Source organism: Syngnathus floridae, chromosome 19, assembly GCF_059516105.1.
Source record: "Syngnathus floridae isolate MCC-2025c chromosome 19, RoL_Sflo_1.0, whole genome shotgun sequence".
Lineage (NCBI taxonomy): Eukaryota > Metazoa > Chordata > Actinopteri > Syngnathiformes > Syngnathidae > Syngnathus > Syngnathus floridae.
In genome coordinates this window covers 5,834,557-5,860,544 of record NC_142431.1, presented here as the reverse complement: position 1 = coordinate 5,860,544, position 25,988 = coordinate 5,834,557, and the positions used below count along the sequence as shown (strand labels likewise).

Genomic DNA, 25,988 nt, shown 5'->3' with positions numbered 1-25,988 from the left:
TTCTATAAAATGTACTTCAAATATTTTTATGGAAACGAAAGCAATTAGTTATTGGTTATAATATTAGTCAGTGTTCGACACCCAGTTGGAAGGCTCTGATGCACTTTGACACATGATGCAGCGGCAAACATGGCTGCTCGCGGGGATGCTATGATGCTACCAAAAATGTCCTAAAATTGAATTTAATTAAGAATACCGTTACTATTTGTTTTCTATATCAACCTTATTGTATATTTGTATGTTATTTCAGTAAATGGTATGTTTCAGATTTGCAGGGCTATTTTAGTTAGCGAATGCAGAAGTGTAAATGTAGCTAGCTAGGAGGCTTACCGGGTAGTTTGTTCCTTGTATTGAAGCGTGGCCCGCTATTGTGTGAGTATGTTTTCTTCAAATATTGCGAACAGAATAGTGGATAAAGTTACACAATTCCAAGTAAAGCATGAATTATAACAGTTTTAAATTATGATGTCTTTCTTTTACGTCTTTCCAGACAGACTAGGCAAGTGTAGCTCGTAATTCTGTTTTTGAGATCTATTCATTTTCTTGCAGCGTGAAGACAAGTGAATGAGCCACGATGACGTCCATTATCAAGCTGACAGCTTTGTCAGGAGTTCAGGAGGAATCTGCCCTCTGCTACCTTCTCCAGGTGGATGAATTTCGCTTCCTGTTAGACTGTGGCTGGGATGAGAACTTCTCAATGGATATCATCGATGCCATAAAGCGGTAATTGGGCTATTTGTCTTCTGTTTGAAGGAGATTACAGAGAAAATAGCTTCTAATTGTTCTTGCAGGCATGTGCATCAAGTTGACGCCGTGCTTCTCTCCCATCCTGATCCGATACACCTTGGAGCGTTGCCATACGCTGTGGGCAAATTAGGACTAAATTGTACCATTTATGCAACGATACCCGTCTATAAAATGGGTCAAATGTTCATGTATGATCTTTATCAGGTGAGAAGGAATCAGTGGTGCATTAAGAGCTAAGTTTTGCTAACTATTAATTCATCACTCATCTGTTTTCCCTCTTTAGTCCAGAAACAACAGTGAAGATTTTACTCTGTTCACCCTTGATGATGTGGACAGTGCTTTTGATAAAATTCAGCAGTTGAAATATTCACAGATTGTCAATCTGAAAGGTGAGTTCAAATCTGTTTTTTTTTTTTTCCTGATTTTTTTTTTTGCTCTGGTGGTTTTGTTATGTAAACTTTATATCGACTGTCTATAATATAATTCATATTTTATCCTTTCTGATAGGAAAAGGACACGGACTTTCCATTACACCACTTCCTGCCGGTCACATGATTGGTGGGACCATTTGGAAGATTGTCAAGGATGGGGAGGAGGAGGTTGTTTATGCTGTGGACTTCAACCACAAAAGAGAAATGTAAGTAAATATTATTAGTGTATAAATACATATCTATATGTGCCCTAGGCAGTAGTTGATTTGTTTTTCTCTGACTGTCACAAATTTATTTGTTTTTCTATTCCAGCCACCTGAACGGCTGCACTATGGAGAGCATCAGCCGACCTTCCTTGCTGATCACGGACTCCTTCAATGCAGCATATGTACAACCGCGGCGCAAGCAAAGAGATGAACAGCTACTAAGTGAGTAATCGTGTCTGCCAGTCTGGAATTTGGAAAATCTTATGCTGTTCTAAATTTGAATGCAAATACGGGTTAATATGTGATATACTGGGAAAAATGGTAGAATTCTAACCAAGATGTTGAATGTGTTTTTTTTTTTTTTTGTCCTTGTCCTTTTTATCACCTCCCTGCAAAGCTAACATAATGGAGACACTCCGTGGGGATGGTAACGTGCTTATCGCAGTGGATACAGCTGGGCGGGTGTTGGAGTTGGCTCAGCTCCTGGACCAGATTTGGAGGACAAAAGATGCCGGGCTTGGAGCTTACCCGCTCGCCCTACTTAACAATGTCAGCTACAATGTCGTGGAGTTCTCCAAGTCCCAGGTATCCATCTCGCCTTCACTCTTCTGTATGAGTTGAAATGCGACAACACCAGTTTACGCACAATTTCACCGTAGGTGGAGTGGATGAGCGACAAGCTCATGAGGTGTTTCGAGGACAAGAGGAATAACCCCTTCCAGTTTCGACATTTGACCCTCTGCCACAGTCTGGCCGACCTGGCTCGGGTTCCCAACCCTAAAGTAGTGCTGTGCAGCCAGCCGGATTTAGAGTCGGGCTTTTCTCGAGAACTTTTTATCAAGTGGTGTCAAGACAGCAAACACTCGGTCATCCTGACTTATCGCACCACACCTGGAACACTGGCCCGCTACCTCATTGATCACCCGGAAGAGAAGATGCTGGATCTGGAGGTAGGAAGGAACATACGACAATTTTTGTCCTTTCAAAGTGTGATAGAAGTTGAAAAACATTCAAATGTCTTGTTCCGTTGTTTGCCCTGACAGGTGAGAAAAAGAGTGAAGCTCGAAGGCAAGGAGCTTGACGAATACCTTGAAAATGACAAAATTAAAAAAGAAGCGGCAAAGAAACTGGAACAAGCAAAAGAGTAAGTTGATAGTAAAGTGAGACTTTTATTTGGGAAAAACAATTTAATTAACAACCAACCGATGTAAAAAGGTGATTAGTTAAAATTATACGTCGGCACTCACGCAGGGTGGATGTAGACTCCAGCGACGAGAGCGATATGGACGACGACCTGGATCAGCCAGCGGCGGTCAAAACCAAACACCACGACTTGATGATGAAGGGCGAGGGAAACCGTAAAGGCAGCTTCTTCAAGCAAGCCAAGAAGTCCTACCCGATGTTCCCAACGCACGAGGAGAGGATCAAATGGGACGAGTACGGGGAGATCATCAGGTATCCCGTTGAAGAGATTGGAAAAGCGGGTCCAACTATTGTGTGTAAATAATCATTTTTGGGTTGCAGAATTGAAGATTTTCTGGTTCCTGAGCTGCAAGCTGCGGAGGAGGAGAAAAGCAAACTAGAATCGGGCTTGACCAACGGCGATGAGCCGATGGACCAGGACCTCTCTGTTGTTCCCACCAAATGTGTTTCTAGTATTGAGAACCTTGAAATCAGGTCAGTGATCACCAACTGGCGCTCTAAAGGTCAAACTCCCACGAAACAGAACTTAGACAAATTATTCTGCCGCCGCCTCCTTGCAGAGCCAGAATAACGTACATCGACTACGAAGGTCGCTCCGACGGCGATTCTATCAAGAAGATCATCAACCAGATGAAGCCCAGGCAGCTGGTGATTATCCACGGACCTCCGGAGGCTAGTCTGGACTTGGCTGAGTCCTGCAAGGCTTTCAGCAAAGATCTCAAAGTGTACACACCCAAACTTCAGGAGACCGTGGACGCCACTAGTGAGACGCACATCTACCAGGTCAGTTTGTTTGCAAGCAAACGCACGTCATCGTGTTCTCCAGCTATTTATCGAATCTTGCTCTTTAAGAATATTAACAGTCACCTGTAATTACTTAGATCTCTCACTGGTTATGTTGCGTAATAAAAACAACACATTAATGTATTTGGGACATAATGGAGTTACTACAAACAACCAGCAGAGGGCGCCAGTAATTAAATTGCGAAATTGTAGTTTTTTTTTTCCCAGATAAACAGTGCCTCTATTATCCATCACCAAAAATATACACCCAAATATGAATTAAGTGTTGATTTTGCGGTGCAGGTGCGGTTGAAAGACTTCCTGGTGAGCTCCCTGCAGTTCTGCAAGGCCAAAGACACCGAGTTGGCGTGGATTGACGGCGTGCTGGACATGCGCGTGGTCAAAGTAGACACAGGCGTGATGCTTGAGGAAGGCTCCAAGGAGGAGCCTGAGGACGGTGAGCTACCCATGGATACCGTCCCCGACCTCGGTATTGATCACAGCGCTGCAATGGTGGCGGCTCAGCGAGCGATGAAGAACCTATTTGGGGAAGACGAGAAGGAGCCGTCTGAGGAGAGTGATGTCATTCCCACACTGGAGCCGCTGCCTTCACATGAGGTGAGAGAACAGTTTTTTTGGGTGTCACAATTCTCAATTTCAGTTCAATTTTCAGTCGGTCAAAACAGAACATTATCATTAGCGTCCAACCTCACTACAACGGCTCTGTGTTTCATCCAGGCGCCCGGACATCAGTCGGTGTTCATCAACGAGCCCCGCCTGTCCGACTTCAAACAGGTCCTCCTCAGGGAAGGCATCCAGGCTGAGTTTGTGGGAGGAGTGCTGGTCTGCAACAACTTGGTGGCTGTTCGCAGAGTGAGTATTTTTTTTTTCCTCACCGTTTTATAGTGTCCAGAACTTATAGTTAAAAAAAAAAAAAAAAAAAAGGAGTGTTTGTTTGAAGCATAAGATAAATATCACAGCCAAAGTAGGGCAGAAAACCCAGAGGCTTATGATGCATCGTGCCTCAGGAAAAGAAAAAAAACAAACAACCCCCACGACTGAAACTTAACAAGTCAAATAGAAGGAAAAGCAGGAGCAAACCAGGACATCAACATGAAAATGTATAATTGACAAGAACTTAAAATAGATGCAAGGCAGAACATGAACTCAAAGAGACACTCGGAGCAGTCGGCATCAGCGCAATGAAAGCGCAGACGGCGCGAAGCGTCTGACGCTTTGATGTCAAACCTTGTGAACAGTTCTTTAGTTTATGTGTAAAAGGTGAAATTGAGGTTTTTTGTCTTCCCCGTCCAGACGGAGGCGGGCCGCATCGGCCTGGAAGGCTGCCTGTGCGACGACTACTATAAGATCCGAGAGCTGCTGTATCAGCAGTATGCTGTCGTATAGCGACAGCAGAGACCCTCGCTTAGGAGGACTTGACCCAGAGGAGACAACCGGGTAAATCCAGTTGTGTCCCCACTACATCTATTGTACAGTTTCACTTTTTTTTTTTTTTATAATTCTCTACTTCCAGGTGACCTTGGGAGGCTACTGTTTTTTTCTTTTATACTAAGACTGCCATCTGTATGTGTGTATGAGATACCTCTCCAGTTCATGAAAAATACAATAATTTTCCTAATCTGAATTCCTGTATTTTTGTTAGATATACAAATTATTTATTTCATCACAAAACATCATCGGCGCTGGTTCTCACTAGCCTTGCACGTGCGTGTTTCTGTTGTGACGATGAGGGAGACACTCAAACAGGACAACGAAAGTGAGTAGGGAGGGAGGGAGTGTGTGTGTGTGTGTGTGTGTGTGTGATCATGCACATGGTTGGAGGAGTTAGACCCCAGCACGGATGACTGGCTGTCGTGCAAGTGTGTGTATTTATTTTTTATTTTTTTACACAGTTGCATAACATACAGTTTTGCACTTTAGACACATTAAAATTTAAATGCTCTGTTTTAATCCGTGGCTCACACACACACGCATACAAAAACCTCATGCAGAAACGCACCAATTACGCCTTTTAATTATTTATTCCTCCTTGCCGCTGTGAAGAGCTGAGCAACACAGGCCGGAAAGAAGGAGGCAGGAAAAAAAAAGCATCTCGTCATTGTCCCAGAGCATGCTAGCCCTTTTGCCAATGCTGATTTTCATTTCGATAATTGACCAGCCACGCCAGAAATGTCCATCAGTTAATCCTCTTAGCTTTCATAATGCTGACTCTGTCACAGAAGTCCCCTGTTTTAATGTAACGAGCAGCTAAACCAGGGAGCAGGCCGCAAAGGTCCCCCCTGGGGCTCACTCTGCCCCCTAGAGGCCGCTTCTGAACTACACAACCTGTCAGAGCTAATCGCAAATCTATACTGTCGCCGCTATGCTGGCTCTCCCTTGCCTCAAATATTTGAAATTCAACTAAAAAAGGTCGACATCTTATCGGAGTATCGACATCGTGACTAGAAATTCCTTTTGTGTGGAGGATGGATGGAATGGAATATAATCCCTTTTCTCCTCACTAAGCAGACCACTTTATGCCGCTGACATAATCATGTGAAAGTGGATGCCTTTTATCAAGTCACAAAACATTCAAACATAAAATAACACACAAAAAAATCCTGCTTTAATAATAGAAGAGCCATCTTGTAAATCAGCCCAAAAGCTAATCGTGTGGAAAGTTCTCATGTTTGATTATTCGTCTTTTATGCTTCAGTACCTTAATCCCCCCACCTTAAAAAAATTATCCAGTTTAGCTGCACAAAGTAATCGTTTTGATCTCAAACATCAACATGCAAAGATTTATTTAACCGTTCCCATTCATACTTTTAGACTATTATGAATCTTCATATCCAATCATAAATGTTTTTAGAAACTACCTCACTGTGCATAACCTAACGCGGAATACTTTGTTAATGCACCTTTGGGGATCCACTTCCATACTTTAAACTAGATAAACGGGATGAAGGTTGCATTTTTGGAGCCATGACTGAAGGTGATCCTATTATACAAGTGAGTGGCTGACTTTTTTTTTCTCCCTTTGGGCCGGATCATGTGAAACTATTTTACTCACATTCTTCTCCCTCTTGGAGCCAAACAAACCTGAGCAGCTCCTTGTTCCACAACTCGAGGCAATGAGGATGCATTTTGGGTGACGTCAGAAATTCGGGACTCGAGTCAAAACAATTTAGTCTTGGGACTTATTTGACATTTAACTACATCCACGACAATATAATCCACCAAGCTAACTGCTGGTCAAACAAGAATTAAGCTTCAGGTCAGCAGGAGAAAAACCTGTCCGGCGCCTTTTAGCGCTCGGCACATCACACGGAGCCGATTGTACGCGATGTGACACAGCTGACGCAACCTTGAGAGATTCAAGTAGACCCCGACGATGATTAATTCAAAGCCAGAAAGCACAACGAGGATTAGCTTGTGTGTGTGTGTGTGTTTACGCCCGCAGACCACTGTTGCATGACACAAGGCCGTGTTGGAGGGCTGAATCACTGCCGCTGAATGATGTCCGTGTGAGAATGACAGGAGCCCAAACAGAAGAGCTTTAATCCATACCGGCTAGTCAGCGCTTGCTAGTCTGCAGAACCTAAATCACATTTGTAGGACACTTCATTAGGTACACTGTAAGAGACTCCTGACTGCCACGAGCAACACAATCAGGACAAACAAACATGCAGTCAATGAAAGAATTCATGAGGCTCTTTAAAAAGGTCATCCATGCCTTTTAGAGAAAAAAAAAAAAGGCCCATTCAAGACCTGCTTATGAGTAATAACATGACATTACTAACATGCATGGACAAGCCTTTCAAATGGGAATTCTGTCGGCTCATTGGTTTTACAGTGTTCCCTTTAATAACTTTGCCTAGCTTGTCTTTTGTTTCACGTGTTAATACTCCCGTCTGATGCCACCTACCTAGAATTAATGAAACGATACGTCCCTGCTGCTCTCATCATCATTCTGATCACGTGAGCGTTCATTGTGAGGATTTGCCAGTCTCTTCATTTTTTTTGCTTCTGCCGTTAACTCTTTCCAAGGAGCAAGATTCTCAGTTTTTCCGGAGAATGCCAAGCTCGTTCAGCACCAAACCGTTGGCCGGAGAGGTATGATAAAAAAGTAGACAGGTTGTGTGAGGGGGAAAAAAAAAAAAAAAAGTCGTGCCTCCATCTGTCTACTCGATTCATTAGTAAAGCATTGAATTTGATGCCAACACCACAAAGTGTTATACATGTTTGTTTGTTTGTTTTTTTTTATAACCATGTGTCATTTGGTCAGCTATCCATATCGGGTGAGCAGAATCAGCTTAGATATGGAATAGCCCAGCATAATATGGCTATCATGCAACACAGTTAAAGGACATACTATATTCCAGCTGTCCTTTTTGTCCCCTTGCATAATGTAAACACTGGGCAAAGACACTCTGAAGGACATCATGTGTTCATGTCGTATATACTGGCTACTTTTATTGCTTTTAGAGCACAGGTGTCAAACTCAAGGCCCGGGGGCCAGATACGGCCCGCCACGTCATTTTATGTGGCCCGCGAAGACAAATTGTGCATCAAATTTGTGTGTCATTACTAGAATTGCAAATTGTCTTCACTTTTAATATCTATTTTTTAATATTTGGCCAGTTTTTACTCGTCTGATTTGAAAACTTGTCAGTTTGTTTTGTAGCTTTTACTGTATATAATATGAGGTCCTCATACATTTATTTGGGTTGACAGTCATAATGGCCCTCCGATAGAAGCTATGACGACAATGCGGCCCGCGAAAAAAATGAGTTTTGACACCCCTGTTTTAGAGGATCAATTAAATTAGATTTAATTTTTTATAACTATATAAATATATTAAGAATTAGCACGAAAAACCCACTTAAATAAGATCTTTGACGTCTGTATCCGTCAATGGCAGTGAATGAGTTAAAAAAAAAATGATAGGAACTTTTCATGAAATGTAAGTGAATCATCGCCACGGATTTGGAATAAAAACAGCACGATGAGTCTTGTGGCAATTGTTGCGCACAGCTCACACCCTTGACATCACGCTATTAGTCGACACGCAATGTGAAAATACGACTCATGCTTGGCATTTAAACCAAACGACACATTTATACCGATTTACCACTCCCTTTTTCTACATCATCCTATGTTGGAACACTAAAATTGGGGCAAGTTAGCGTCCACTTGGAAGGTGCAAGAAAGCAAAGGAAGCTTCGTGTTTGATCAAAGAGGCGAGTGTAAAGTCGTGGCTAAATCTCTGTAAGCGGGCCCTGGCATTGGCTTCCAATTGCCTGCCTGCCATGCCTGCTGTGTGGGCAAAGGCCCGGAAGGGATTTAATCTCATGGCTTGGATGGAGTCACACATGTTGATGGGCATTTGTGTGTATACTGTACACGCATGCAGAGGCTGAAGGATAAAGGCAAGACTTGCTGAGACATCCAAAAAAAAAAATGGCCCAATGCGAAGCCATGCTTAATAGCAGCCGTCACAGAATGTCTCGCATGCTTCTTGGAGATGCTTTGTGCTGTTATTTTTTTTTCTATTTGGAGGTCTGCCTGATACCATCCTGACAGGGCCGGTCTCGAGCTTATGTAATCTTTTCGTCTGCAGGAGATTGCACTGCACAGACTTTTTACCTTTACTGCTGCTGTTTTTTTTTTTTTTTTAAGGGGGCAGTTGATGTTATCGAGTGACTCAAACTGGTTGTAGATTTCTATTTGTTATTTTTATTTGTTATTATTTTCTTGACTGTTTTTTTTTAGTTATTGCAAAGCGTCCTTCGGTGTCGATTGGGAGAGACTAATGGATCGCTCGTCCATAGATTGAGGAGGGGGTGTAATACTTTCCTTCCCCAGGGCACTGGCAACTCGTGCTATGCCACTGGAGGAAGAAATTACCGTCTGGTGGTTGGCTGAGGATCTCTGACCTGCACATATTGAGCCTGATATCAAAAATGCGGATAGCAGGTGACTTGAAGGCCATTTATTTAGTTATTGGTAGATGAAGTCAAGACCTAAGAATTATTGGCTTTGGTTTCATAACACCGTATTGAACATTTTGCTAGTCACATGCAGTGGCGACTATGTAGGTAGGTGGGAGTAGATTCAGTCATAAATAAAAATGTAAATAAATAAATAAATAAATGAATATGTATAAATAAATAAATTAAAAAAATATTTATAAATAAATAAATAAATATATGAATAAATAAATATTCATAAATAAATAAATAAATAAATAAATAAATAAATAAATGAGTATGTATAAATAAATAAATTTAAAAAATATTTATAAATAAATAAATAAATATATGAATAAATAAATATTCATAAATAAATAAATAAATAAGTAAAATGGAATAAATTGGTTCACTTCGAATTTTATAATTTAGTATTGGCAAATTTATGCATAATATTTGTTCTCAGATATATGTGACACAATTTGTTGGCTAGACTCATTGATTATTTGGTTTCATGACACAGCATTGAATGATTTGCACGAATCGTCGTACCAGGGGCGTTGATTACTGGGCGCAAAATAACGTGACAACTGATTGACGAGTTGTTGTCAATATAGTGGCCGATGGAGGAGCTGCACTGTCTCATTGAGATTGGTTCGGGGGGGGGGGGGGATGAAGGTCGGCCGGGTAGGAGGGCAGTGCTATGGGGAGGAATCCATGATGAGGGAGGAGTTTTACTCTGCTGCACGGCCACGATCGCTGCCAGAATGTGACAATTAACCTCCACGCACGCGCACGCACGCACGCTCACGCTCAGAGCATCAGGCGCAGGTGCGACTCTCTCCCCACGCAGCTGAGCGACGCTCTGTTGATGACGGGACGTTGATGCCTTTGGAGGCAAAAACGTCAAACTCCCGCGAGGAGAAGAGAGGATAGCGTTTTTTTATTTTTTTTATTTTTTTTGCTGTTTAGTATGGTTTTTTTGGTTTAACCTTGCCCCCTTCGCCACTCCACTCCTCTCCACGGGACAACATGCACGCCGGAGTGCATGGGAGCCTGCACGCTTTTCTTATCCTCTCACCAAATTGAATCGTAGTGCAACTGGAATGAGGACCGCATCTCAGCTTGGATTCCTTGTGAAATAAATAAAAAAAAGAATCATAATAATAACGGCGCTTTTCTGCAGCGAATTTCAAGGACGGCGACCAATAAAATTAATAAATTAGGGCAATAAAAGTGGCCGAGGAGGAAGGAACCATGGAGCGGGACGACACCGTGAAGGCGCCTAAGAAGAAGAAGAGCATCATGGCGAAGATGTTTAAAGTTCGCAAGAGGAGAGAGATGCTGTTTGTACAGGTGTGCTTCATCTGCAGTGCTCTCTTAGTAGCGTGGACCATGTCGGCGCTTTTGACCAAAACAGGTGAGTACGTGGATGACGTTCACCCACGAAATAACACACGATATCTGCATTACAATCACGCACTGCAACAATGTGATCATCTCGCGGCGATATCAAGGGCACGTGAATGCAACGTCGGTGCATTTCACCTCATATTTGCTGTTCTACTAAAACCACCCAACTATAGAACGTGGGCTATACGTGATCATGGAACTCCACGACGAGAGAGAGCTTCATACGATGTGGCTTCGTATTGCCGCAGTGTGCGCGCCGTGGCAGCTGCACATTTTTAACTTAGAGAGAAAGGCACGCTCGCCTCATGCACACACACGACGGCGGCACCGGGAATGTGTTTGATTTGTCGTTTTTTTTTTTGCTGCACGATCCACTGTAGCTGTGCACCATAGTCACCCCCCCACACACACACATCATGCATGATGATCGAGTAATAATTTAGGTTTTTTTGCTGTGTAATTTAGAAGAGCAGTCATGTGTGCTGCGTGTGATTCCCCCACGCATCCCTCACTCTCCAAACATGCCCCCCCCTCTCCTCATGTCAAAAGTCTTCCCTTTAGGCTTGCGCAAACAGTGACATGCAGAGAGAGCATCCCAAACGCACCATCACAGCCGTTATGTAATCCAACCACCAACCTTGGATTTTTTAGTTTGAGTATTCCACCAAAAACAGAAATCGGAGGTCAACTGGTGTACATTGTGATTTGACAATGTGTCATATGCTCTCATTGCAAGATGTGACCAGAATTTTAAAAGAGGGGAAAAAAATTGATATAAATATAATTGGAGATTTCGAATACAATCGAGCCTCGCAAATTTTTAGGTCAGTTCTTTTGTGAATTTAAACTGTTTTGTGAAAAACACATTCACGCTGGACTAACTTTTGTTAGCCATTTTATTCAATTTTTATTCCAGTAATCCATAAATTGCCTACACATTTTTTTTAAAATCATGGAAACATAGTAGAGCCCATCTTTGCTCATGAGACAATGACAGAAGATAATAGTGAAAATCTGCAGATTACATACTGTATGATATCTGCCCCAAATGACTACTTTTGTCTAAATGGAGCTCTTCATCTCAATGGAGCACCAAGATTATACCAGATGGCACCAAACTTGTCCAACATACATTTCCACGTTTCTGCTTCTAAATCCAACAGTTGGTGAAATAAAATTTATTTCTATGACATTATTTTATTGCTTAAGAACTCCCTTCCCTCGAATGTGACCCACAGCTGTCATCTGACAGCGACCCCATCTCAAATGTATCGAATTTTTGTCACTGCTGTCGCTAATGTAGTCCACACACACACATGCTTAGAGTGCTTCTCACATTAAGCTCTTTTTTTTTTTTTTTTGACCCTGTCGTGGGATCTGTCCATCTGCACCCACTTAGTCTCCAATGAGGGCTGCAGATAGCATCAGCAAATTTGCCTCGTTGTACAGTAGATCGCCGAGATTCACCGGGAGTTTCATTAATTACATAAAAAAAAAAAACAAGAGGCTTAAATGATTACGCTGCAATGATATCATACATGCGAGCGCAAAGCTCTCATCTTTTTTTTTTTTGCTAGCTAAAGTGGGTTTGTCCCTATATGTATACACATGCGTTGCTAATGGCTTGTTTTAATCAAGCGTGCCCAACCTATGCAGTCACACCGGAACTATTTTAAAGAAGCCTCGTGAATTATCCATCTGTAGTTCCACAATAACTGAGAACATGAGAAATCCCCCTCTGAACTCATGAGACCTGCCATAATCAGATGTAATTGAATAGATTTTTCAGACAAAGGGGCGGGGTCAAGGCGGATGGCGAACAAGAAAGTGTCATGTGGCAGGAAAAACTTGTTTGACTGCGTCTGATTCATAGCGGCGTGTTGATTTTCCAAATAGTCCAGATGGATGAGATTTGATGCACCTCTCCTGGGTCAGAGATGTGACATGGCATCATGCATGCTGATCCTTAAAGTGGATGTGATGGACGAAGCTTTTTAAGAATCAATTCAGGGCTTGCACAGTTTGAGTGTTTGTGTGTTTTTTTTTTTTTTTTGTCAGGCTACTGAAGCCGAACGTGTTCACAGCCCAGCAAGATTGATGGACGCATGTTTGTCCTTGCTTCTTTTCCCCCTGCTGGGTTGATTGAACAGAGCTGGAGGATGTCCTCGGCAACGGACCGAACCGGCATGACACTGCTGTAGTCTAGCATGCTCGGTTTCTTGGCTACGCATGCTAATATTTGCTTATTTAATTCGATTCCAACACGAGCCAAATTTCGAATGGGTTCCTTTCATTTTGATCCAATCCAGATTTCTGTCCGTTTTGTTTTATGCGTTACTTCCTCAGATGCGGCTCGAAGGAAGTTTTGCAATCAGCGTGTCCTTCACATGGTTAAAAGCACCGATTATAACCGTGTCATGTGAGTGGACTTTCACAACCACAATCTGCGTGACCTCACAAGCAGAAGTCGGGCTGACTGACTGCTCGGTGGCCCGATTTGCACGCTCTTGCGCGGCAGTAATTAGGCGCTTGCGTCACCCTGATCGACTCATCGTTTTGCTCACAAAAAAAAATGTTTTATCATCTTGCCCGAGGCCTTGTGTCATTTGTGTAGCTACAAATTTGGGGGAAAAAAATAGCAAACACATCTGGGCTGACTGGTATAATTTTTTTACGTAAGATATGTTTGGCCTCATTACAGAGGCTTAAGAGTTTGATGAAAAAAAATTTTTTTTGATGTCTTCTCTGCAGGACACGGGATGCTAATGGAGGACCGTCCAGACTCAGAGCGCTGGGGGAGGCGGCTAATGGCGTCATCATCCCAAAATGAAACAGAGCCCATGAACTGCTCAGCACCAGGTAAAGCGGCCAATTGTCTTTGTTTTTGAAAAGGCCCGGTCTTGTTGTCATGCCGCTTTTAGCCCGAACAAGAGCACGACTCTTCAAAAGAAAACTAACGGTGCTGCCTGATCACTAGCAGCACCCCTCGAGAGCCAAATAAGCAAAAATGAATGTTTGTTGCCTCTGAATTGTTCGAAAATATAAATCACACGCAAATTGTGATGAGGGATTTCCGTATATGGAGCCGAGCTCTTGAATGAAAAGAAAAAAAAAACCATCATAAAGTAGCATTAATTTTGTGTATGGCGGTGAATGTTCCATTTTGGAAGACATCACAATGATTCATTACGGCCTGCAGCGGTTCTTCCAAACTTAATCGTCTAAAGAGTCTTTATGAGCAACATCAAGTCGTTCTTTATCCGAATGGGGTGCATGTCACTTTCAGAATTTGTTTTGTTTGCGTTTTATACAGAATGCAGGTCAGCATGGTGCAGACAATATAAAGTGCCACAAGCTGCTCAGTGGGCCTGAAAGTTATTATTATTTATTATTATTAGAATTATTAAAATGAAACCCAATTATTAAACACAGCCCAACCCGGTTTTACAACACTAATAAAACATGTGACTGTTCTTTGTTGCGACGTAAAAGTAGGCGCCGGCTGAATTAATGACTGGAACACAATCCTGGAAAATTTCTTCAAAAGAAGCGTAATCCTTAAAGATTACCATTCCTCCCCCCTCCCTTTTTTATAAAAAGTCCGCTGGTGCACCAGACTGAACTTTACGCTCCGCGCATTAACTTGAAAAACTTTAAAACCCGACTCCCAAATCCATCGCACCGCTCTGCTTTGTGTGAGTCAGTCATATGACTCGTATCATTTCGGAAATAATCGTGCATTGCTTTGTCCCAAAACAGATTGGTTTGTTCTGACCACTTGTGGAGCACATGATTCACTCCGATTGTTCCAGCAATTTATCGTTCCTGCTAGCAACACTCTAACAAGTCGCATCTCTCGACATCCCTTGCGGCCCATTTTCTCCAACACACTTTTTGTTTGTTTTATCTTCCTTCTGATCTCGATGTCGCAAATGAGTTGCACAATCCAAAAAAACATGTTTACTCCACAATGGACCAAGTGCCAGGTGGAAATGGACAGAGAAGGATCACTTTATTGATTGATTTTTGTAAAGCAGTATATCATGTTAGTTTAACAATTATAACATTTCGAAACAGAGATGCCATCAAGTGTCATGCTTGGTTGCAACCAGCAGAGGCGCTGTTTTGGGTCAGAGGAACATCAGCAATAGGGTCATCGTTGTTCTGCTCAATACAACACTTGCCTGGAAGCAGGAGTTCAGAATATTCATCCCTTGCAGAAACTCGGTGTGGCTCGCATAACAAAGAGCGCTCTGAAGCAAAACTATTTTGGGAGCGCTACAAAAAAATGAAGAATCACATGCATATAAGAATCCCCCCCCCCCCACCACCACCCTCCCACCTTCTTCTCACTTTTGAATGTCATTTCACAACAGTGAACCTTCTGGTCCAAACGCCACCTAACAGGCCTTAACTATGTGCACATTTGTGGGTTCGTGCGGAAAGTTTAGGGCTTAACCGAACATGTGAGCACCGCTCGACATGTGATTATGAGCGCGTGGATGACCCACCGAGAGAAGAGGACAATAGCGGCGTATGCATTCACGCTATATCGTCCACCGTGCAGATTGCATTTTGTTGCGCGCTAGCAGCAGCTGATTGTCTAATTGGACATTAATGACGCGGAAGAATCAACATTTTGTAATCTCTCGGGTGTTGCTGTGTTCTGGTACGCTTATCCGGATGTGGCAGTGTCAGAAACATTGCACGCTTTACAGAGTTGCCTTGTGTAGTGTATACAAAGGACTTGAGCTCATTCTCGAGGAGAAAAGACATCACGAGAGGCTTCTATTATGTAACGCGCCCTCCGTTGTATGCTATATTACAAGATTTGGAACAAATGAGTGCCCGTGGCTGCTTTGCTTTGTCTTTGGCGCCGCATCATCACACTGAGAGCGACGTTTCGAATTGTGACATTAACGTTTGACATTTTGATAAAATGTGGAAACTGGTGACATTTTACCGCTTGTCTCCCATTAGCTTAACTTTTTTTTATTTTTTAGACTAAATAAAAACAATTAGTCCAAGCTAGCCTCAAGGGAAAAACGTAATTTTAAGGAACAAGTGAAGAACAATGTCGTCCTTAGCGTAAAATCCGCAAACTGTGTGGTTGTCTAATGAGCTGATAAAAGGAGCCACTGGAAAAAAAAAGTTATTTCTTGCATAAGCAGCCCAGAAAGATCTCAGAGAATGTAGGAGTTTATTTTTAGATTTGTAGCTTCACAAGGTGACTTTTAGATCTTTTTTGTCCTTCTGGCCTCTCCATTGTTTTCAAATATCATAAACACCAGTAGTGAGGTTATTAGTTCTTCCAAATTATTTAATTTAATTAAATTATTGTGTGCAGGACTAAGTACATATAATTTAAAACTCTGTCAATGTGTTATTTTCCTTAACAAAGTGACTTTTGCTGTCCAATGTCAGCGTGGACCTATTTAAAGGCGTCATTTGAGACTCATCATGAAAGTCGTCCCGGTCCTCTCATGCTCGTCCGTCCTTGGGTGGCGAGAAAAAAACAAAACAAAAAACAGCAACGTGTTTGTGTCCGAGCGAGAGGTGTCCAGTCAGGTGTCAATGCGACCCGGGAAGTGACCACTGCTGACCTTAAAACACAATTATCGACATGCTGTTTTGGTTCTTCAGGAGAGAGAATTTGTTTTATTTCATGGGCCGGTTCACATCACAGAATACAAAATATATATCCACAGTGAGGTTAGAACAGATGCAAGTCTCAGGTGAGCCCCTGTTCCACTTCATGAGTCCATATGTGACCACAGCCCAAAACGTGCCTTTATTTACTTTATTTCATAATCACAACACAGAAACAATTTGCGTCGCATTTGCTTATTGACGCTTGGCGTGAAGTCGCTGCGTTGAGCAATATACGTATGTGTAAGCGGGCGTAACGGAGCAAACAGCCGGGCCTGCACCCCTCACAGATGCTGCACGCGTCCCAGAAGAGAGCAAGCCCATTTCTGTCAGCCACCAGGTCAACTGTTGAGTTCACATGATGGATGAAGCTTCACCCTGGGAGCTTTTTTTTTTTTTTTTAATCATTGCAAATACGGTGGAACCTCCAAAAGTTGTAAAATTCCGAAAGCTAAATTCATCATTGTGGTCTAAGATGGTGGTGAGGTCATGAAGGCCGTTCACAAGGTCATACAGCTAGTTTGGGGAGTGGCGGGAAAAGGGAAGAAGAGGAGCAGGGTGATGATGATGATGATGATGATGATGGCGGAGGCGGACACGCTGTGCCTCGCTGTCACGCCGCATGTTGACTGTGACATTTCCTCTCTCGCTCTCTCTCGTCAGCAATCCACGAGTTCCCCGATGACCTTTTCACCAACAATGAACGAAAGAGCGGCGCCATCCTTCTGCACATTACGGCGGTAAGAGACGCCATCTTTTGAACTTCCATTTCGCACCTGCGTCCGTCGCAGCAAAAACTTTATCATGGGAAAAACTTTTATGGAACTGTTGGAGGTTTTCCTGTCAAGAGATGAGGCCAATAATTTAATTATTCCCCCCCCCAAGAGAAATGTCTGTTGGAATCATTTTTGGCAAACCAGCACTTGCAGCAGTAAAGTCCAAGCCACTGATGCAGGCCATAAATTGTACACGCCGCTAATGTACAGCGTGTGAGCTAGCGAGAGCTATCAAATATTAATTTTACATTCCGCAGTGTTGGAAATGAAGTCATCCTAAATATTCATTAAGTATTTAAAGCAATTCTCATGATGATGATCACATTGAAATGAAGATAAAGATGACTCCTGTCATGTACCATATTTGGAGTGTAATACGGTTTCTATTTTAATAGATGAATAAAGATTCTATTTTTTTTTTCATTGTGAATGTCTCACAGCAGTCCTCAAAACCAAAATTCCCTGATAGTGTTGATAGGGAAATAATGTGCCTATTATTTCAATTTCCTCACAAATTGACTTTGTCCCATTTATTTGAATGCATCGTAACAGGTGGATACAGCGGTTAATTGTATCTTGCGCCATCTAGCGGTGATAGATGGAGATGTTCTGTTTTTTTTTTTTAAATTATAAATCGCTGGCATAGATAGATGACTTTTATTGGAGATAAATAATTTCGGAGCAAGTAAGTGCACAATAATTGGGATTTTCTAGGAAATAGCATGACCGTGTAGGCGTCCCATCTTTTGAACTTTTATACACTCAGCCTTGACTACAATCAAAGTGTGTTTTGGGCTGCAGCGGAGGAGTAATAATGTTGCTACCTCGCACTAATGGCACTTAACCACTCAAGCGGAGGCGTAAAGTTACTTCAGTGAAAACACAGATGGGCTCTGATAAAGTCAAAATAAAAGCAAACATAAGCGTCAGTTGTGCAGGTTAGTCTGAAAAAGACAAATCCCTAACATTGAAAACTGTGCAATATTTATATGCATTGTGTCATCGTCTTCAACTACGTGTCTGACTTCACTGTTCATTATTAAAAGATGATTTTCAAGATGGCGCTGCAGTGCGCCATACTTTGCTTCCACTCACCTCCGTTGACATAACTCGAGTTTACCTTGTCAGCTCTGCTGTGCCTGCGCTGCCCCCTGTGGATAGCATAGAGCATAGCAGCTAGCACAAACTGCATGGGCTCTCCTCTCACACCTGATCAATAATTTATATATTAGACTTGGGCTACTAAAATAGGCCGCTTGCGTGCTTCCTTACCAAAGCCACCTGGGAACGCGAGCACGAAACATTCCCTTCGGGGCCCTTACTTTGCAAAAAGGGGGAGCTCATTTTGAATGAGATGCAAATGATGAATTCAAGGTTGTCCTCCATCTTTGATTTATGTGGCGCCTGTCATGTTTTTAATCTCAAGGCCTTGTGTAAGAAATGTGGATGTCCTTCATTTTAATGAACGCAGGCCATCTACATGTTCCTGGCCCTCGCCATCACGTGTGATGAATACTTTGTGACGTCACTGGAGAAGATATGCGAGGTATTTTAGGGCGACTCAAAAGGGCTGCCATTTTGTTTTTCTTGTCACGTGACGCTTTGTGCTCCATTCGTGCAGAAACTACATCTGAGTGAAGACGTTGCCGGCGCCACCTTCATGGCAGCTGGCAGCTCGGCGCCTGAGCTTTTTGCCTCCGTCATCGGTAGCCGCGCACAGCCGACTAACCCAGATGGTCAGTGTCACGAGCGATTCTGATTGGCCGCCGCCTCCTCATGTGCAGGTGTCTTCATCACTCACGGCGACGTGGGGGTGGGGACCATCGTGGGCTCGGCCGTCTTCAACATCCTTTGCATCATCGGAGTCTGCGGCATTTTTGCCGGGCAGGTGTGTGCGTGACAAATGGCTCCTACATGCCGTGTAAAAAAAATAAAAATAAAATACGTACAAATATTGCGTGTTGCATGTACCTTACAGGTGGTGGTGCTGACCTGGTGGCCGGTATTTCGAGATTCCTTCTATTACATCCTGGCTGTCATCGCTCTAATTGCGGTAAGTCGGACTCGGCAATATTATGATCACATGACAACTTTTAATGTTCTGTTCCCCCCCCCCCCCCCCCCCCCCCCCCCCTCCAACTTCTTGGCACGTTCTAGTTCATCTATGACGAGAAGATTGTGTGGTGAGTCAAATGCTTCATCCACTTTTTCTTCATTGACAAATAGCAAGAGAAAAACCCAGTTGGTGCATATTCATTATGAATCCCTCCAAATATTTGCTTTTTGATTTGGTGGAAGATCATTTGAGAAAGAATAATTGGTGGAAGGTTCGGGCAGTTGTGTCCCGATTCATTATCTATTAATTGCGTATTTCAGTCTGGCCGCAGCAGTCTACAAAAAAGCTTATTATTATTCATGACTTGAACTTGAAGTTTGTCTTTTAATTCCTATCTTATCGCCAAATCTTTTTTTTTTATTTTATTTTTTTTAGGTGGGAGAGTTTAGTGCTGGTGGTCATGTATGTGGGATACATTCTGATCATGAAGTAAGTGCTTTGCTACATAGCAACTTTTCATTTCATCACTTTTTTATTTTTCTTGCTTCCCACCTCTGATTCAATGCGTGTGTGGTCCCACCACATGACAGCATGTCACGGTCATGGCGTGTGCGTCTGCATGTCTGGCTGCAGCTGGTAATCTGCGTTGCACTCTCAACAGCGGCTGGCTCGCTCTTTCTCACTCCCACCACAGGCTTAATCCCCCCCCCCCCCCCCTGCAGCCCTAAAGAGCACCGGCTTAACCGGATCACTCCTCTCTCCTTCCTCATTCTGCAGGCAAGACACAATTTAGTGAGGGGATGCTGTTGATGCTGTCATATGGTGGTACCCCCCCACCCCCCCACCTTTCCCAAAATATCCACTGGCCATTTTGGGTTGTTCCTGTCAAAATGGAGGTTGCTTCGAGGCGTTTCCTCTTCTCTCCGAACCAGAAAGAAACTGCTAAAGTCAAACTTTTTTTTTTTTGTGACACATAAACGCACACAATAATTAAAAAAACTAGGCACGTGCAATGTTGCTTAGGGAGTCACATGAATAATTAAGTAAAATGATAATAATAAGGGGAAACTTGGGTCTTGTGTTCAAAGAGCTTCACACGACGACGCAGTGAGCCCTTTCGTTCGAATGACCATAGAAAGAAAATAATGTCGTCAAACCAAAGCCAAATGGATTCCCATTGCTTCATCAACCTTTTGGAGGACAGCGTGTTCTGTTAAGTCCAAACAACAGAGCAGCGTTTGTGCTGCCGTGTTCTTAGACACTTCACATTACTTTTCAAAAAAAAAAATTCTTTTGACCGAACGCTGTGCAGCCAATTTCAAGCTTTGTGTGCATTGTGATGCATGTTTTCCTGAAAAGTAGGTCACTTCATGCTATGGATGTTAGCAGCGTATTTTTTTTTCTTTTTAGCTCATTAATATATTTCAAACAAGTCTTTGATCTCGATTGAGTTCTCTCCACTGACCTATCCTTGTGCATCTCCTCGCTAGATTCAACTCCAGCATGCAGGCTTTCTTCGTGGGCAGCTCCAAGAAAAACGTAGCCAACGGTAACGCGGCTACCAGCAGCGAGATGGAGGACGGTAATGCGCCTTATTATTACCACGACGACCCGACGGTGCCCTTACTGGCAGCAGGTAAGGCTAACCAGACAGGCTGGGGCAACAGGAAGTGGCCCGTGAAAACCTCCTCGGAGGTCGTGTGGCTTTTAATCCCCCTCCTTCTGTTCCGCTTGACAATTGCTTCATCCGATTCATTCTCTCTGCTGGTGCTTAATTCTCTCCAATGATTGGCAAACTTCCAGTCCTGTGATCCCGACGAACCGTGTCACATTAACCGTTACTAATAAACTGTCTCCGAATGACCCATGGCCCGTATAATTTTTTTATTTTTCAGTGTTTAAGCGTTGATTCAATTAGATGCTACTAAGGCTGGCGTGAGCGCAACTATGGAAGCGCGAAATGGGAATTCTCCCTGAAGTCATAGCGTGGGGAAGACAAAGGTAACTTGTGTATCACGGCTGCCGAAGCGATTGGAACGTCCAATCGCCTGCCGGGTGCTGATAATTGCCACATGGAGGTTAACTTCTTTTTACACTTGCATGACATTTAAAATGTATTTTAAAAGCAAGACATGAAGTCATTTGAAAGTTTTCACAGTACAGATTTTCTTTTTTTTTTTTGAGCCTCTTCTTAGTCTGAGTGTTGTTACTGACCGATTGTTCTTTCTAACCCGCCGCCTGTCTGTTTAGCCTTACTAAACTTGCTCTCGCTTGTTGTGTTGCTGTGTGCCAATGTGTTTTGTGTTGCTTAACACTTTTTTCTGCTTCTGCTCCCCACTGAAGTGGTAATGATTTGTTAATATATGCGCCTTCTTGCATGTATTAGTCTAAATTAGACTAATTAGGGCAACGTTATTAAAAAGAAAAACTATTGGTTGATGTGGGGGTGCGGAGTCCGACGTTCTTTCAATTTACGTTGTCCGTATTATTAGTGAAGCCCACCAAAGCTTACAGCCGTGGCTCGGTGGTGATGGTGGACGAGATCATGCACGCCAGCCCGTCCAAGTTGAGCTTCCCCGAAGCGGGCCTGCGGATCATGATCACCAGTCACTTTGCACCCAAGACACGCCTGCGCATGGCCAGCCGCCTCATCATCACAGAGGTACGCTTCCGGAATTGCCGTACCGGCGTGTGCTCGGGATTTAGTGTCTCTTTTGTGAAAGCGCCAGAAGTTGGTCCAAGCGGCGAACGGCGTGGAGACGCAAGTGATCGACGGCAAGATGGAGATCGAGAACGGGAACGTGCCGGAGGATAAAGCCACCGAGGAAGATGAGGAGAGCGGCATTTCCCCGTTTCATCTTCCCAGTACGCGACTGGCCATGATTGGGCTCCAGTGGAATGCAACGAGGACCGAAATGAATGTTTGTGTTGTGTACAGAGGGATGCGGCAACATTATCAAGTGGCTCATCTCATGGCCGCTGCTCCTGTTGTTGTTCTTCACCGTCCCAAACTGTGGCAAGCCGCGCTGGGAGAGATGCTTCATGCTCTCCTTTATCCTCTCAACCGTCTGGATCGCAGTCTTCTCCTACGTGATGGTCTGGATGGTAGGTTTTGCAGCGCTGTACTTTTGTAGATCAAACCAAAAAAAAAACCATGGGATCCATTTTGCATGCTGGCGTCTTGCAGGTGACGATAATTGGCTACACTCTTGGAATCCCTGACGTCATCATGGGTATCACCTTCCTGGCAGCGGGCACCAGCGTCCCTGACTGCATCGCCAGTCTCATCGTGGCGCGCCAAGGTCGGCCCGTCCTCCTGCTCGCTTGTCCCCTTCCATCTGTATTGAGACTTGGCCAGACAAAGCGTGTCGTGTATTTCAGGCTTGGGAGACATGGCCGTGTCCAACACTATTGGAAGCAACGTTTTTGACATCCTAGTGGGCCTGGGCGTCCCTTGGGCAATTCAAACCATGTGTGTGGACTACGGCTCGGAGGTGATGCTTGCCCCACCCCCCCTCAACTCCACTTGCTGACTCGTAACACAATTGCGCTAAATTGAGGCAATGATTCTGTCTGTGGCAGGTGATGATCAACAGTCGAGGACTTGTGTATTCCGTCGTGCTTTTGCTGGGATCTGTGGCCCTCACGGTGAGCTCTTGACTTAATGAAATGTTGCTGCCATTTTGAAAAAAAGGGGCGAGTCGATCAATATGCAACAAACCTGTTTTTGGTACGCTTTGCTTCCGACGCTGAACAGTATTGTTGACGTCGCCAACGGCTTGTTACCATGGCGACGGCAGAAACCAATGTTTTCCTCGTTAAAAAGCCCGTGCGCCATCGAAATGAGTGATTTCGAAATCCCCTTATTACGCTGTGATGACTGTCGTGTAATTGGGACAAAATTGGCACTTCACACAATAAAGGATAATCATGCGGGATTATTTTTCAGGCGTCCAATAATCTGCTCCTGCCAACTGTCGTTGGGGGGGGTCACTGACTTGTTTTGCACCCCAAACAGGTGCTGGGCATTCACCTGAACAAGTGGCGACTGGATCTGAAGCTGGGCGTGTACGTTCTGATCCTGTACGCCGTCTTCCTGTGCTTCTCGGTCATGATCGAATACAACGTGTTCACTTTTGTCAACGTGCCCATGTGCTTTGAGGATTGACATTCGCCACGTAACAGCAGCAGCAGCAGCAGCAGCAGAAGCCAGACACCAAAAACTCCTCACAGCCCCCTCAAAGTCCCACCCTTCCCTCCAATAATACTGGACCTATCACTTTGAGTCTGTTTAGTCCCAAGTGTGTCCACGGGGTGGCGCACTTGAGTCATTGTGCATCTTGTCTTCGCTCACACAGTGCCCAGTCCTTGATGCTCATTTGGAGCCTTGCCTGCTACTGCAGTGCTGTGCTGCTGTCCACCTGTCTACTGTGTCCGTCCATTTAGCATGCCTTTAGCTGTCTCAGGTGGGGGACTCCTGAATCCAATACCGCCCCCCCCCCCTCCATCGTCGCCATGTCGTCACTATTCATGTTGACAGAATCCTCACAATGGTTTACTGAGAACTCCAGGACCCAAAGAGAAAAGCACACTTTTTTTTTTTGCACCCCCTTGGACGAGGGTCTTGTCCTTGGCAGCTCCCCTCCTATGGACACCAACTTGACAGCAAGAACTACAAACTTTGTCCCTGCAACCTTTTCTCACCTAACTTGATGAAAAAAACAAAACAATTTCAGGATTGTTTGGGAAGCAACTTTTGAGGTGTTATGCAGCACTGCAACAAAAGTGAACTGTATTCATTTATTTATTTATTTATTGTTTCGTTGCAAAAAAAAATCCTTCCATCTTTTGCAAAAGACCGAGGGAGAGCATGTTGCCACGCAAAACAACTTTGTACGCCGACTGCTGAATAGAGATCTGAACACCCGCCGCGGGGCAGCACGCTTATTCAGCTCAACCGTCTGTAGACCAGTGAGATGAATTTTTATTTGATTTTCAACTTTTGAGACAAAGGAACTAGACCACCCCCTGACCAGTAAAGAGGGGGCGGGGGGCGGTGCCAACCACAGCCACCAGTGATCAGGGACAGCTCTTTGGTAGGGGGGGGGGGCTACCGTATTGATGAGTTGTATGTAGATACTGCACTTTAACAGCCATCTCATTCTGAATCAACTAGTGCTTCCTTTGGTGTGTGTGCGCGTGTGTGTGATATACGAATGTGTGTGAATATGATGAGCACACCCGCCTCTTGTCCGCAGTGCATGCTGGGATGTTAAATGCAGTGTTCCCCTTCTCCCTCAAGCACAGCGTAAAGGCCTGCTTGTGTCTGTCAGCCATCTCCATGGCAACTGCCTGGTCCAGTTTTACAAAAAAAAAAAAAAATACAAATCGGCAGCTACAATGCAATTTGTTGCAAAATTGCAAGCAATGAGCCGAGCCACAGAGAATTCTGACAATAATTGGAGGGGGGGGTGATATTCCTGTGCCACACATGGCGGCAGGCACTTGTATATGCAATCTCAATGTCATGATTTGTGTGTGCGTGTGTGCGTGACGTCAGGCTCCTGCCAGGTCACCATGATGATGTTGTCCGTCCAGTACTCAGTGTGAGCTCACAGGTGTTTTTTTTGTTTTTTTTTTGTGATTGCTGTTGAACTGAGCCAAAGGATGGACACTATGCTCCCCCTTTTTTTTTTTTTTACAAAGGGTCAAAAGAAGCAACATGGATCGATGATGTTTTTTGTTTGGGCTTTGTCACTTTAAGAGGACCTGGATGAGAGCACTTGGGGGAGAAGCAAAGTTGGACCCCGCCCCCCAAAAAATGCTCATCTGTTTCAATGCTGGATGGCGGTGACCACACAGGGCCCATCTGTAGATACGCTTTGGAAGCGGCAAAAAATGTGCATTTTTATTTTTTTTGTCGTTTTCTTTTTCATCTTGAGGCTGCTCCGCGCGGTCCAAGCTTGACTGCCAGGTTGCAGTTTTTTTTCCTTAACTTGCGTTTGTCAGCGAGTCTTTTTCTTTTTTTCTGGAGGAAGAAGAGGGAAAAAAAGAATTATTTGATGCAGACTGGATGGGAGTCTGCAAGTGCTCAACTATCACGCACATGTCACGGAAAGGTGATGAAAACACGAAACGTCTCGTGTGTATTTCTTTGATTGAATGCGACCTGATGCACTGTGAGCTCAATGTGATGTGGGAGTTGTCAACAATAATAAAAAAGTCTATTTAATGTAAAGTTAGGTACTATTAAAAAAATACTGTATAACTTATATGAATGTATCGTCTTGCTATACTGGACATATCCAACCAATGCATTTTACTGTAAAGCAATAATGTGAAGAAAAAAAATAAAATGGCAAAATCATTCCTGTACATTTAGCCTCCTGACTTTTTAAGTCTACCGCCGTCGATGCAGAAAATATTTATACAAAACAAAATGGAATCTCATCTTGAATATTTAAAAATACCCGAGTGAGAATAAGCCTGATAATAACCGTTACATGAAACTAATTTCCCAACCAGCGTGTAAGATTCGCTAGAACCGCCAGGGGGCAGTGTTGATACACGAGTCAATTGTTCGTCCTCCTTATTGACGCAAACTGACACTGCATGGCTTGTGACTATAAAACCGTGACAAAGCTATGGCTGCAACGGTTTGAACAAATGGGGAAGTGTGTGTGTGTGTGTGTGTTTGTGTGTTGATGATAAAAGTGTGTATTCTTTTAATGAGAGGTACCCGTTGCATGGGC

The 25,988-nt window shown here is 43.6% G+C and overlaps 2 protein-coding genes across 5 annotated transcripts; both read left to right on the top strand.

Moving 5' to 3' along the window:
* Nucleotides 1–92: 92 nt before the first annotated feature.
* On the top strand, nucleotides 93–5,015 carry cpsf2 (cleavage and polyadenylation specific factor 2). 2 transcript variants are annotated; one of them, XR_015854435.1, is made up of 16 exons: nucleotides 93–372; nucleotides 550–723; nucleotides 792–951; nucleotides 1,031–1,136; nucleotides 1,255–1,384; nucleotides 1,491–1,606; nucleotides 1,782–1,969; nucleotides 2,044–2,334; nucleotides 2,428–2,528; nucleotides 2,636–2,839; nucleotides 2,909–3,061; nucleotides 3,148–3,370; nucleotides 3,674–3,988; nucleotides 4,109–4,243; nucleotides 4,685–4,828; nucleotides 4,905–5,015. XR_015854435.1 is itself a non-coding variant. In XM_088362305.1 (15 exons), the coding sequence occupies exons 2-15, from the start codon at nucleotides 575–577 to the stop codon at nucleotides 4,775–4,777; spliced, it is 2,364 nt and encodes a 787-aa protein (XP_088218431.1). In that variant the 5' UTR covers nucleotides 93–372; nucleotides 550–574; the 3' UTR covers nucleotides 4,778–5,015. The 2 variants fall into 2 exon arrangements, 1 of the variants encoding a protein (XP_088218431.1); XM_088362305.1 differs by having other exon boundaries at nucleotides 4,685–5,015.
* A 5,067-nt stretch (nucleotides 5,016–10,082) lies between these two features.
* Nucleotides 10,083–25,611, top strand: slc24a4b (solute carrier family 24 member 4b). Of its 3 annotated transcripts, none has more exons than XM_088362056.1 (17): nucleotides 10,083–10,762; nucleotides 13,507–13,614; nucleotides 17,068–17,144; nucleotides 18,652–18,726; nucleotides 18,802–18,886; nucleotides 18,965–19,068; nucleotides 19,159–19,233; nucleotides 19,338–19,363; nucleotides 19,672–19,725; nucleotides 20,727–20,818; nucleotides 21,729–21,898; nucleotides 21,966–22,101; nucleotides 22,175–22,341; nucleotides 22,424–22,538; nucleotides 22,618–22,730; nucleotides 22,819–22,884; nucleotides 23,255–25,611. In XM_088362056.1, the coding sequence occupies exons 1-17, from the start codon at nucleotides 10,600–10,602 to the stop codon at nucleotides 23,402–23,404; spliced, it is 1,776 nt and encodes a 591-aa protein (XP_088218182.1). In that variant the 5' UTR covers nucleotides 10,083–10,599; the 3' UTR covers nucleotides 23,405–25,611. The 3 variants fall into 3 exon arrangements, with proteins under 3 accessions (XP_088218182.1, XP_088218183.1, XP_088218181.1); XM_088362057.1 differs by having other exon boundaries at nucleotides 20,727–20,872; nucleotides 21,960–22,101; XM_088362055.1 differs by having other exon boundaries at nucleotides 10,084–10,762; nucleotides 21,960–22,101.
* The last annotated feature ends 377 nt before the right edge of the window (nucleotides 25,612–25,988 follow it).